This window comes from Stegostoma tigrinum, chromosome 20, assembly GCF_030684315.1.
Source record: "Stegostoma tigrinum isolate sSteTig4 chromosome 20, sSteTig4.hap1, whole genome shotgun sequence".
Classification (NCBI taxonomy): domain Eukaryota; kingdom Metazoa; phylum Chordata; class Chondrichthyes; order Orectolobiformes; family Stegostomatidae; genus Stegostoma; species Stegostoma tigrinum.
In genome coordinates this window covers 45,003,810-45,018,615 of record NC_081373.1, presented here as the reverse complement: position 1 = coordinate 45,018,615, position 14,806 = coordinate 45,003,810, and the positions used below count along the sequence as shown (strand labels likewise).

The 14,806-nt window shown below is 42.2% G+C and overlaps 1 protein-coding gene across 4 annotated transcripts in view; it reads left to right on the top strand.

Moving 5' to 3' along the window:
* LOC125461906 (interferon-induced protein with tetratricopeptide repeats 5-like) overlaps positions 1-14,806 on the top strand; it is a 33,276-nt gene continuing 18,470 nt past the window's right edge. For 2 of the 4 annotated variants that reach the window (XM_059652925.1, XM_059652926.1), the window contains exon 1: positions 1-121. In XM_059652925.1, the coding sequence (XP_059508908.1) occupies positions 114-121 (8 nt within the window). In that variant the 5' untranslated portion in view covers positions 1-113. Of the gene's footprint in view, positions 122-5,461; positions 5,511-14,806 lie in introns of those variants that run through there. The other 2 variants (XM_048551261.2, XM_048551262.2) reach the window with 2 other exon arrangements.

Here is a 14,806-nt window from a genome sequence, read left to right as displayed (position 1 = left end):
GTGAACCATGAAAGGAAAGCATGCATTTTGTTGAAAACTAACACATTAGTTACATTTCTCAATTGACTCACTGGAGGAAAATACAGCTGAGAAGGAAAATCAACATATTTTACATGATGAGGTGAGTAAAGTTTACTTGAAATACTTTAGTATTGAAATTTACGTTTGGACTATTGGGCAAGAAGCTTGTTTCTTCATAAATAAAACTTTCAGACAGAAACTTTTATATCAAATGATAATTATATAGCACCTCAAATGTAATAAAATGCCATTGGAATGTGATCAACAAAACTTGACACAAAAGAAAATATTTGGAAGATGACAAGGAAGTTTAGTAAAAGAGAGGATTTTAAGGAGAGGCAGTCTTTAAGGGGGGAATTCTGGAATGTTTTGACTCTCTGGGCTGAGGTCAGTGCTGGCATGAAATGCAGTACTGATACAAAACTAGAGTTTGGTGAATGTTTTATGAGCTTCCACCTTCAAACACACCTTCTCACAGACTTGTGGCATTTTAAAATGCTGAGGACGTATTTGTGATGGATTTGACTTTCTGTTTTAAGGATATGTATTTAATTTACATGTTGGAATGGAGAATGTAATAGACCCAGAAGCAGTTGGACCACTGTTTGTGATAATGGGAACTGCAGATGCTGGAGAATCCAAGATAATAAAATGTGAGGCTGGATGATCCGATATCATCATTTCTTTCCTCAATCTCTTCTTGCAACGTCCTTCCTGCATCTCCCTTCCGCAGCTGCCTTAATCCTCAGTCTCATTATGTCGAACCCTTTCATTGCAACGCAAGGACTTTCAATAATCCCAGTGCCCTGAAATATCTTGTTAAACCATGCACCTTTTCAGACTCCTCAAACGCCCAATATTTACAGAGAGGCATACAGGGTGAGGAGAAGGCAGAAAAATTCCTGGAGAACCTGCACTGAGGAGTTGTAGTTCTGTAGAAATTAATAGCAGGTACACTATGCTATTTCATTGTATGGTTCACCATCTTGGAACTGAACAAAGTGGCAGATTTGGGGATAAAACTAAAACAATGAGGGTCAGGGATTTGGTATTGGGATTGATTGATCATATCTGCTTGATAACAATTATAGAACATTTGATTCAACGTTATGATAGTTTAAAGTTGAAGCCTAACTGTGTATTACCTGCAAAGTCTGAGCGGAAATTGAGGAAGCCTCACATTTTATTATCTTGGATTCTCCAGCATCTGCAGTTCCCATTATCACAAACAGTGGTCCAACTGCTTCTGGGTCTATTACATTCTCCATTCCAACATGTAAATTAAATACATATCCTTAAAACAGAAAGTCAAATCCATCACAAATACGTCCTCAGCATTTTAAAATGCCACAAGTCTGTGAGAAGGTGTGTTTGAAGGTGGAAGCTCATAAAACATTCACCAAACTCTAGTTTTGTATCAGTACTGCATTTCATGCCAGCACTGACCTCAGCCCAGAGAGTCAAAACATTCCAGAATTCCCCCCTTAAAGACTGCCTCTCCTTAAAATCCTCTCTTTTACTAAACTTCCTTGTCATCTTCCAAATATTTTCTTTTGTGTCAAGTTTTGTTGATCACATTCCAATGGCATTTTATTACATTTGAGGTGAAACCCTACAATGTGGAAGCAGGGCATTCAGTCCATCAAGGACACACAGACTATCAGCAGAACATCCCACCCAGATCCAGCACACTACCTTATCCCCGTAACCCTACTTTTACCATGGCTAACCTACCGAGCCTGCATATCCCTGGACGCTATGGGCAATTTAGCATGACCAACCCACCTAATCTGCACATCTTCGGACTGTGGGAGGAAATGGGAGCACCTAGCGTAAACCCACGCAGACATGGGGAGAATGTGGAAACTCCACGCAGAGAGTCGCCCGAGAATGGAATGGAACCCATGTCTCTGGTGCAATGAGGCATCAGTACTGACCACTGAGACACTGCACCAACCCTCAGTTTGTGAAAGTCTGCAGATCTTGCCGACAGTTTTCTGGAGGAAATTGGAAGTAACAATATCCAGATGGTGACTGCCTCTGGCACCATGTGCCAACCTGATTCACTATTAAGAAGCTGCAGAGATCAGCAATGACTAGCTGAGAATTTTTCTGTCTCCTCAGGAAACTGCTGCTCAGTGCCATGTCCAGAAAGCTGATCCATCAACATGTCTAGGGGCTACCTCTTCAAACCAGCTAAACGTCTGTCTTTCGAGATAATGGGAACCGCAGATGCTAGAGATTCCAAGATAACAAAGTGTGGGGCTGGATGAACACAGCAGGCCCAGCAGCATCTTCGGAGCACAAAAACTGACGTTTCAAAAAACCTTTTTTCTGATGAAGGGCCTGAGCCTGAAATGTCAGCTTTTGTGTTCCTAAGATGTTGCTTGGCCTGCTGTGTTCATCCGGCCCAACACTTTGTTATCTAAACGTCTGTCTTTGACTTCTCTGTCCTGTTTAGTGACATGTAGCTGAGGAGAAGGCATCTCCCGCTCCTGTCATTTCTGACACTGCTATTACTATTCTCCTTGTTGGTCATCAGAGGACCAGTATAAACCTGCTTAAACTGTTTGCCTTCTTCAGTGAAGGGAGATAGCACGACAGTGCAGATCAAAGAGAGAAATACCCAACAGCGGAAGAATTGTCAACAAACTGTTGGACATCACCTGATGATTCGTGAAAGCAAACTCCCAGCACAAGTCCTGTTGTACATAATGTGTTGCACAGGCAAGTGTACATCTTCAGCAAAGAGGCAATTGTCTTGAATCAGTATTTGGGGTCTTTATAACACAATTGGTTCCTGTCAATCTTCACTATATTCTTGCTTTATTGACCCTAGGATTCTTCCACAGATTGGGAAACCCAGGAACAGGTACTTATAGCCATGATGCCTGATTAACTCTGCAGGCAGCTATTCTTTGGCATAGTTTAATAATTCATCTGCCTATCTCAATGGGTTATCGCACACCTTTCCAGAAAAACAAGTCTCTGGCAACTTCTCAACCTGTTGGCATGCTGTTTGTCTCTTGCACACACTGACCTATCCCAAGGTTAGTCAGGCCAAAACTTTGTCTTTGGAGTCCCCTTACCCGTACTCACCATGAGGAACTCTCATATCAGCTTGTGGCAATTCTTAGAGAGAGCCTGCTGAGATTCTGCCCTAAGACCAAGGAAGCTCAGTGGAACACTTTACTCAGGAGAGAATCCAAAATGTTTTTGCTGCAATCAATGGTGTGCAAATGAGAAATATCTCAGCTGCATCTAACACTCAATGAGAATAGTAATATATGTGCAAATTGCTATACATCTTGTGGTAGAGCTCATATTTAGAATTGACATTTCAGGTGGGATGAATGAGGCAAGTTGGCTACATCGGGTTCAGCATTAGTATCCTGGTGGTTTTCATGCTTTCTCTTTGGGATTAAGGATCCTATCGGGTGAGCATTTCCAAGGATATTCTCAGTTGTCGTTTGTGTGGGTAAGCACAGCCCTGTTTTATCCTTGATTTCAATTTGTTGGCAACTCTGTTGTTAATGCTCCAACTCTCTGTCCCTCCTCCCTTTCCTTTGTGCTGGTGCCAAGTTCGGACTAATTCCCAGTTTTTGGTTCTGGGTGGGACGGTTAATGGGCCAAATGGCTTCTTTCTACACTGTAACCTTCTAAATCAATCTCTAACTGCTTTATTAATTTGGTGGGCCGTTTAAGCATCATGTTTGAATTACCTGTGGCCTTAGAATTGATTTTATAAGGAAGAGTTGGCTCTCTTAAAGTTTGACTTGATGGGCTAGATTTTGTGTTCTCTCATTGTGGGCTTTTAATTCGGCCAGGGTTGGGCATGTAAAATAGGATGTGGGAGGTGAGGGGCAACACCCCCACCTTCTTCAGCCCCTGAGCAGTTCCCCATGAGACTATAGGTGGGTATGTGCCAAAATGGGCAGGATGCCCCCTATTTGTAAATAAATAATCAAGGATCAATTCACCTTGTTACCAAGCCAATTGACTCCAATAATACACTGCTTGCACCACAAAAATGGTTGGCATGAGGAGGCAGGCAGAAGTAGGCAGTCTCTTACTTTATTACAGACTGTTTAAGTGGCCAGAAGGAAAGGGGTCACATTAGTCAAGGAGGTACATCAGGACCACACCCACAAGATGTCACACCCCACTTCATTCCGACTGATGGCTCTCAAAAGGGTGTCGCCTTTTCCACCTCAGCAGACTGTCCAGCCCTTCGCCACCCTCACTCCGCCCAGGATTTCTCTGGCTTTCTGGTATTCGTTTTTCTCTTCTGCTATGTTCTGGCTACAAACTGGCTTCTTGTGTCTGCATCGGATGCCAGCAAGAGAGCACTCACCGTCCCCGAACCACCCCCTTCCACCTGCAGAGCACTCATTCCAATGTTTCTGAGGAAGTCTTTTGTGAATGCTCTCTGGGGTTTGCTGCAGCTTGGAACGTAGTCGCTGTGTGGTTGAAAACCTCCAGCTTTGTGCATATACAATGGAGAGTCATTTGCTGTAAGTTTACCAGCCTGAGGTAAGCTCTTAGACTGCGCCTGCAAATAATCACAAGAATATTCCAGCCTCGGGCAACTGTCTGTGTGGAGTTTGCACATTCTCCCCGTGTCTGCGTGGGTTTTCTCCAGGTGGTCCGGTTTCCTCCCACAGTCCAAAGATGTGCAGGCTAGGTGGATTGGCCATGCTAAATTGCCCGTGGCATTCAGGGGTCTGTGGGTATTATGGGGGTGGGTCTGGATAGGATGCTTCAAGGGGCGGTGTGGACTTATAGGGCCAAAGGGCCTGTTTCCACACTGTAGCGAATATAATACCATTTTCTTTACAGAGTTGAGCAATCCGAATGGTGTAAATATGTTCAAAAACAGTGTCATGAGACTTACGGAGGAGCTATGATCAAGGTCACTTAAAAAATGGCCATGACTTCTTGGCCAAGTGATTTTCTTCTGTGATGAAACTGGAGAGGTCTGGCCCAAATTCTCTGGCCAATGTTAAATTAACAAAAACAAACCTATTCGCAAGCCCCAAAATGTTCTTGCCAAGTTTCAGAAGACAAATTCTTCAAATCTCAGTCAGTTCTGGAGTCCTCAGAAGGTAGAGAGGAAGAATGGAAGGCACAACGCTTTTTAACAGCGCGAGCAAACATGTTCTGCTAAATGTCCCAAATGTTTGGATAAATGCTTTGACATTGTAAGCGGTTAGGACTAGTGTGGTAAATGGATAGGGGGAGGGGAGAATGCCCATTGGTTAATTGCCATTCTAGGAAATTACAACCAGGCAGAGTGACAGGAAGGCATCAACAATGGAGCTGGGTCAGGTGATAGTGTGGGAAAGCAGCAGGGTTACAGAATGGCAGCTAGGTAGGGGTGCCAGCTGGGTAGATTGGCAATAAACGTAAAGTGGTAGGACGAGCAGCGCAGTGACTCACTGGAGGAAAATACAGCTGAGAAGGAAAATCAACATATTTTACATGATGAGGTTAGTAAAGTTTACTTGAAATACTTTAGTATTGAAATTTACGTTTGGACTATTGGGCAAGAAGCTTGTTTCTTCGTAAATAAAACTTTTGGACATAAACTTTTATATCAAATGATAATTATATAGCACCTCAAATGTAATAAAATGCCATTGGAATGTGATCAACAAAACTTGACACAAAAGAAAATATTTGGAAGATGACAAGGAAGTTTAGTAAAAGAGAGGATTTTAAGGAGAGGCAGTCTTTAAGGGGGGAATTCTGGAATGTTTTGACTCTCTGGGCTGAGGTCAGTGCTGGCATGAAATGCAGTACTGATACAAAACTAGAGTTTGGTGAATGTTTTATGAGCTTCCACCTTCAAACACACCTTCTCACAGACTTGTGGCATTTTAAAATGCTGAGGACGTATTTGTGATGGATTTGACTTTCTGTTTTAAGGATACGTATTTAATTTACATGTTGGAATGGAGAATGTAATAGACCCAGAAGCAGTTGGACCACTGTTTGTGATAATGGGAACTGCAGATGCTGAAGAATCCAAGATAATAAAATGTGAGGCTGGATGAACACAGCAGGCCCAGCAGCATCTCAGGAGCACAAAAGCTGAAGTTTCGGGCCTAGGCCCTTCATCAGAGAGGGGTATGGGGTGAGGGTTCTGGAATAAAAAGGGAGGGATGCAAAATTCTCCTATTCGCAATTCCTTTGCCTCCGCTGCATCTGCTCCCACGATGAGGCATTCCACTCCCGCACATCCCAGATGTCCAACTACTTCAAAGACCGCAACTTTCCCCCCACAGTGGTCGAGAACGCCCTTGACCGCGTCTCCCGCATTTCCCGCAACACATCCCTCACACCCCGCACCCGCCACAACCGCCCATAGAGGATCCCCCTCGTTCTCACACACCACCCCACCAACCTCCGGATACAATGCATCACCCTCTGACACTTCCGCCATCGACAATCCGGCCCCACCACCCAAGATATTTTTCCATCCCACCCTTGTCTGCTTTCCGGAGAGACCACTCTCTCTGTGACTCCCTTGTTCGCTCCACACTGCCCTCCAACCCCACCACACCCAGCACCTTCCCCTGCAACCGCAGGAAATGCTACACTTGCCCCCACACCTCCTCCCTCACCCCTATCCCAGGCTCCAAGATGACTTTCCATATTAAGCAGAGGTTCACCTGCACATCTGCCAATGTGGTATACTGTATCCATTGTACCTGGTGTGGCTTCCTCTACATTGGCGAAACCAAGCGGAGGCTTGGGGACCGCTTTGCAGAACACCTCCGCTCAGTTCGCAATAAACAACTGCACCTCCCAGTCGCAAAGCATTTCCACTCCCCCTCCCATTCTTTAGATGACATGTCCACCATGGCCTCCTGCACTGCCACAATGATGCCACCCGAAGGTTGCAGGAACAGCAACTCATATTCCGCTTGGGAACCCTGCTGCCAAATGGTATCAATGTGGACTTCACCAGCTTCAAAATCTCCCCTTCCCCCACCGAATCCCAATACCAGCCCAGTTCGTCCCCTCCCCCCACTGCACCACACAACCAGCCCAGCCTTTCCCCTCCACCCACTGCATCCCCAAAACCAGTCCAACCTGTCTCTGCCTCCCTAGCCTGTTCTTCCTCTCACCCATCCCTTCCTCCCACCCCAAGCCGCACCTCCATCTCCTACCTACTAACCTCATCCCACCTCGTTGACCTGTCCGTCTTCCCTGAACTGACCTATTCCCTCCCTACCTCCCCACCTATACTCTCCTCTCCACCTATCTTCTTTTCTCTCCATCTTCGGTCCGCCTCCCCCTCTCTCCCTATTTATTCCAGAACCCTCACCCCATCCCCCTCTCTGATGAAGGGTCCAGGCCCGAAACATCAGCTTTTGTTCTCCTGAGATGCTGCTGGACCTGCTGTGTTCATCCAGCCTCACATTTTATTATCTTAGAGAACACACAATGGCTGCAGGGGCTAATCTCCAAACAGATTTTAATACAAATTGTGTAATCAGAAATAAAATGAAACTCTGGCTAAAATTATCTGTGTGAATGCGGACAGTTTATGTAGTATGCAATATGGTACACATAAAATTGTAAGAGCATTTGTGACATTCTGCAATATTTATACCTACTTGTCATGAGTTAATGAACAACATTTTGGCCATTTTATCTTAGTCTACACAATAACTTAATTCAAGTTTGCAACGACTATTTTAGGAAGACTACAAACAGAGCTCTAAATAATTTGCTGTGGGGTAAGATTCAATTGAGATGTAGTTTTAACAATTATAAAGAAATGAGAGAGTAGAGCTTCAGGGTAGTGAAGAGTTGAATGATAGTAACAGTGTTTTAGGAAGTGATGGAAAATGAATGCAGATGTGTGCAGAAGAAATTAAGAGCAGCTTAAGAAATGATGGTTAAAAAGCCTAAGTTTAACAATTACTATCTAAATGCATTTTTAATGAGATGAGTCAGTTGATAGTTCAAATATAAATAAGTGAATATGGCTTGATAGTGTTATTGACCAAACCAAGCCCCCTCAAAATATATGAAGATCACCTAGACCCCAATATTTTATTTTTAAAGGCAATTGTAAGGTGCTGCGTTCCAGATGCAACTTGTTTGGTAAAACTATCAGGCTGAAGCAAAATACACTATATTCTTACACAATTGTTATGGATCAGACCAATGCCCCTCAAAATATTAGGAAGATAGCCTAGATCCTATTTCTTTTTTGATAGGTAAATGTAAGGTGATGCATTCCAGATGGTATTCGATAGGTCAAATGACTGGATTTAAAGCAAAACACAATTTATTCATCCACTGTAGTTAAAATACAACAAAAGGAAGAAGGAATTCAATAACTTAACGCTTTTGGAAAACTTAACAGACCAATAGATACAGTAACTATTACTAATTAACTGCTGCAATATAGTAACATCACTTAAACATATCCTTGGGAAAGGTGAAATCTCATAGGCAATCTCCATAGCAGACAGAGAATCCCCAGCTTTTGCCATGACTAAGAGAGGGAAAAATTAGCTTCCACTCCTTCAACACCCCAACAAAAACTGCTGAAGGCTAAACCTAAAATCCCTGGTCCCGCCGGAGCTTAACCACACCCATTCAGGCTGCTTCTATTGTTCTACCTTTTAAAAATCAACACCCATGGCCTCACAAGCTATTTGTTTTTGTACGGATTGCTCAGTACTTCTTGTTCAGCCTTTCTTAAAAGAAAACAGAACAAAATAACCTCTTAAAACCATAGTATTGCCATACAATGCCCATGATTGGATAGCACAAGGTGGCTAACTGCGGCCCATGGCCACAGTATCTAGAGCATATGGGTAAATATTTGCTTAATATAATCCCCACAAGTAGAACAATAGTAGGTCTGTATAATCAAGGCTGCTTAAATGAGCTAGAATGTGCAGCTGCAATTGCTTGTGTAGATTAGAACATTTCACACTAATTAGTTGGTTCTCAAATTATTTAATCAATACGTTATAATATTAAGAGTAGGTTTTAGTTAAGGTTCTTCAGATAATCACAAATATAGATTCCAAAATAGCTATGGATCGTGATATAGTATCGGTTTAGGTAGAAATAAGGAATTGTAAGGAAATGAAGTTACAGGTGGAATTATTCTACAGGTCCTGAACAGTTACCTTATTATAGGACGTTAGTATCAATCAACAAATAGTGGAGGCACACAGGAAGACCATTACAATAGTCATTGGTGATTTAATCTATCTACTGACTGGACAAATCAAATGGGCAAGAATAACATAGAAGACAGTAGATGGTCAGTGGCAGACATCTAAACAGATATTTCCGAGTTCTCAGCAAACATTTTTCCAGTCAAAAGGGCTCAACAAGAAGCATGAACAACCTGTAGATAACAAAAATGGTCAAGGAGAGCATCCAAACAAAAATTAAAGTATGCAAAGCAGTGAGAAATATTGGGAGACCAGGGGACTGGGAATTTTCTTTAGGAGCAAACAAACAGCAAGTGACTTAAAAACTCACTTAAGAGGAAGAAAATTGGTTGTGAATGTAAGTTTGCAAGAAATATGAAAACAAATCACAAAACCTTCTGTGAATGTATAAAAGGAGAGTAACTAAAAGAAGTGTGGGTCCCTTGAAAGATATAACCAAGAAGTCAATAATGGTGACCAGGAGAATGGCAGATATTGTTAAATATTTTAGATAATATTCTGCAATCATCTTTATGGTGAAGGACACTGTAAACATTCTGAAGATAACATACAGCTGGGTTTTATTGAGAGTAAAGGTCTTGTAACAATCTCTATCATGAGGATTGGGTATTTGACAAACAAATAGGACAGAAGGTGAACAAGTCACCAGGACCTGATGGTCCACACTCAACAGAATGCACTGGATTCCAAAAGAGTCTAGTGGACTACAACATTATTAATGTGCCATCCCTGTTCTAGAAGGGAGGGAGACAGATAGCAGGAAACTACAGGCCAGTTAGCACAAGGTCTGTCATTGGAAAAATGCTGGAGTCCATTATTAAGAAAGAAAAGTGAGCCAGTTAGGAAAACATAAGACAATCAGAATCAATGTGGATTTTTGCAACGGAAATCATGTTTGACAAATTTGCATGAATTCGACGAGGTTATACGAAACAAATTTGACAAAGGGGAAATGGCAGTGCTTTTGGATTTCCAGAAGATAAAAGGTTACTACGCAACGTAGGAGCTTACAGTATTAGGGGTAACGTTTTAGTATGGATTAAGGACTTGTTCACATACACAAGACAGAGAGCCAGATTGAATTGCTCTTTTTCAGGTTGGAAAGATGTAACTAGTGGAGTTCCATAAGTATCAGTTCCAGGGCCTCAATTATTTACTAATTATATGCATGGCTTAGAGGAAGAATAGTGTGTAACAGATCCACATTTGCTGACTATGTTAAAATAGGCTGGAAAGGATATTGTGATCGGACATAACGGATCCGAAAGAGGATAGTAATAGTTTGAATGAATGGGCAAAAATGAGGCAGATGGAGTTCAAAGTAAGAGAGTGTGAAGTCATACACTTTGGTAGGAAGAATCAAAAAGCAGACTATTATTTAAATGGAGTGAGACTCCAAAATGTGAACTACAGAAAGTTAACATGCAGGATCAGGAAATAATTAAGAAGCAAAATGGAATTTTGGCCTTTACTGCTGGAGCTTAAAAAACAGGGACATCACAGCTGTACAGGGTGTCACTCAGACTGTACATGGAGTACCATCCATAGTTTTGGTCCCTGTATTTAAGAACCAATGTGTTGACAATGGAGGCAGTTCACAAGAAATTCGCTGGACTGATTCCTGAGAATTCACTAGAATGAGGGGTGATCTTATTGACACATGCATGATCCTGAGGGGGCTTGAAAAGTTGGATGTCGAAAAAATATTCCTAATCATGGGGAATTCTCAAACTAGATACAAGCTTAAGAATGAGGGGGCACTCGTTTCAGACTGAGGTGTGAAGGAATTTCTTCTCCCTTGGAGAGTAGAAGTCTGGAATTCTCTACACCAGCTAGCTGTGGAGCTGGATCACTGAAAATATTTCACGAACCCATAGATAGGCTTTTGAAACAATCAGGAAGTTGAGAGCTATGAGAAGTTTGGCCAAAAAGAGGAGTGGCCTCCTGTGTCAGATCAACCATGCTCTTGCTGAATGGTAGAGCAGGCTTGAGGGATCATTCAGCTAAATGATGACACAACAGATAGAGGAAAGCTATCACAGTGAAAGATGACATAGACAGGATTCTTGTGCTCAGTGGTAATACCCCTACTTCTGAACTAGGAGGTCTGGGTTAGAGTCCCATCTGCCCCAAAGGTATATAACAATATCTCTAACAGGTTGATTAGGAAAATATTGATAAAGTTGATGTGGAAATTAATTAAAACTTAATCATTTAGGGTTAGGATTTTACCAACTGAACTCATACACATCAGTAACAAAGACTGAAATTGCTGATGGAACTCAGCAGGTCTGGCAACATCTGTGGGGAGAAAGCAGAGATTCTTCATCAGAGTTACCAAACAATTGCAGTAGGACTCTACACTGATAGTACTCTGATTATTGTCAAAATCATATGCTTTATCCATTAGGTCAGGTGATTTTTATCCTGTCATCTTTAAATCACACAGCAACTTATTTTATAAAGATGCAGTTATTGAAGCTCATTAGATGACCAACTGTTTCAAAATCACATACAAGGAATTAAATAACTGGTGGGACCCAGACTCTACTTTGCAAAATCCAGAGTAACATCTGCATCAAAAAAGACAGGTCTCACTGTCTCACTCACTGACTTGGCACAGGGGCAAAACACAAATGGGTTTCAATACTTCCCATACTCACTCAAAACCTAAACCAGAACCCACAATATTCACTCTGCAGCACAGAACCACAAACATCAAACACAAGATTCAAACACACAAGCAAAACCTGCACTGAGGCTTTTGTTTAACAATAGGGCAACGTTTTAGCATCTGATATAAATTCTCTGAGCTTATCTAAACAAAGGTCACTGGACCCGAAACGTTAACTCTGATTTCTCTTCACAGATGTAGCCAGACCTGCTGAGCTTTTCCAGTAACTTCTCTTTTTGTTACACACTTCAGTTGGTTCAACTGATAGAAATCTTCCTTCATTTTAAAATTACCTCTCACACAAAGTCACCATGACATATCAGAAAAATAATTACCAAAACCAAAAAAAGTCCTATCATTCTGCACACCATGGTACAGGGCGGCATGGTGGCTCACTGATTAGCACTGCAGCCTCACAGCACCAGGGACCAAGGTTTGATTCCAGCCTCAGGTAACTGTCTGTGTGGAGTTTGCATATTCTCCCCATATCTGTATGGATTTCCTCCGGGTGCTCCGGTTTCCTCCCACAGTCCAAAGATGTGCAGGCTAGGTGGATCGGCCATGCTAAATTGCCTGTAGTATTCAGGGGTGTGTGGGTTATAGGGGGATGGGTCTGGGTGGGATGGTCCAAGGGGCGGTGTGGACTTGTTGAGCCAAAGGGCCTGTTTCCACACTGTAGGGAATCTAATCTAATCCATTTAATCCAGACCCAAAATCATCTGTAGTATATTTTCATTTTTCATATCAAACATCTGGCAATCACATCAAACTTTTTCATTTTTCCTTTGGTCATTCTGTTGAGTTTGTCAAAGAGATGATCCTCCTTTGTATATTGCACACATTCCAGAAACAAGGTAATTCTGTTCCATGGAGCAATCAGTCCATGCAACATCATCAGTTAAGAATGATTCTAAACACCCATCCTGCTGTTTGAAACATCGAACGTACAAAAAAACATAGAAAATAGCAGCAGGAGCAGGGCCATTTGACTTTCCAAGTCTGATCTGCCATTCAATAATGATCATCCAACTCAATACCTTGTTCCTGCTTTCTATCTTTTGCTCCCATTAACCCTAAGAACCATTCCTAATTCCTTATTAAAAACATTCAATATTTCGGCATTAACCCACTTTCAGTCGTGCTACATTCCACGGGCTCACCCTTCTCTGAGTGAAGAAATGTCTCTTCATCCCAGTTCTAAACTCTGTACCCTTAACTTGTGCCTCCAGGTTCTGGACTCCCCACTCATTGGGAATATCCTTCCTGGTGTTTAGCTTATCTAGGCCTATTAGGACTTAGTAAGGTTCTATGAGATCCCTTCTCATTCCTCTATAGTCCTATTCAATCCAGTGTTTCTTTGTATATCAGTCCTTTCATCCCAGGTATAAGTCTGGTAGACCTTTGTTGCATTCCCTCTCTAATGAGAACATCTTTCCTCAGATATAGAGACCAAAACTGCACACAATACTCCAGGTATGGTATCTGCAAGGCCATATGCAACTGGGGCAAGACACCCCCGCTCCATTGGTCAAACACGTTCTCTGCAATAGCCAACAAACCATTTACCTACTTCACTATCTGCTGCACCTGCATGCTTTCTTTCAGTGACTGATGTTCAAGAACACTCAGAATTCATTGCACCTCCCCTTTTCCCAATATATGGGCATTCAGGTAATTAGCTGCCTTCCTGTTTTTGCCACTGAAGCGGAGATGCAGCTCGGAGATGACACAGCGATAGCACCTCACCCCAGGATGGTAAAAGCCAAATTTGCCATTTCCCTTCTCAATGGCAACTCATCACAAGAAAAAGTAGGCTCAACAATATTGTACTGGGGAATCAATTTATTCAATCCTGGCGCATAGGTGTAGCTGGCTGAACCTGCATGTATTGCCTATTCCAAGCTGCCACTTGAACAAACTAACTTTTTAGGATCATACCAGAGGGCATTTAAGAGTCAACTATATTGCTCTGAGTCCAGTGTCACATGTAGGCCAAACCAGGTAAGGATCATTACAGATTTTCTTCTCTTAACAGCATTAGTGAATCAGATGGGTTTTACAACAATGGTTATATGTTTTCCATTAGACTAACTTTTAATTTCAGAGCTTCATTGATTTATATTTCACCATGACAGCAGCCAGATCATGTTGAATTCCCCCTTCCTGAGCCATTCTCTTTCTTAATGCTTGAATTTAACCCCTTCTGCTACTGCCTGCCTCAGTGTAGTGTGTGTCAAGGCTGGGCTTTTATTTGTAACACTTGTATCCATGTGTTTTCTTCCTCCCTGCAACCGGAGCTTCCCCAGCAACTCCTGTTTTTGTTTTTGATTTTACTGGAGTCTGCTAATGGGACTGAATGCTGTTGTGTGAGCTAGTAGCTGGCATCTGGATATATCATGGAGGCTGGTTCACTCTGCCACTGATCTCTGTGCCTTTCAAAAGCAACTACCATAACCTCTAGCCGAGTCTGTCCAGCATTTAGCCAATCCTGGACAGCCTCATTAGCCCACTCAAAACTCAACCATTCTCAGAGGCTTTATGCCTTCCTGCCCATGAGACAGCCTCTGCTCCTGGTCTGAGGCTTAATCCCTCCAATTTAGTTATCAACTCCTTTCTGGGTTTACAACCTCACAGTGAAGTTATCAGTAATGAAATCTCTACTTTGTCTCCTTTGAGATCCCTCTTAATACCTGGGATAATGACCTGAGAATCTGTTTGATCTATTCCAGTTGCTCCTGCATTGTTGATGAATTAACTTGCTGCTCGCTGATTTTACCAAATTCTGCAGTTCTATGTGCAGGAAAACAATCCGGTGCATTTACAACAATAGAATTGGATATTCAATTCTGCACTCTGACTGAGACAATGTTTCATTTATTCATTTATGGGTGTTGTTGGC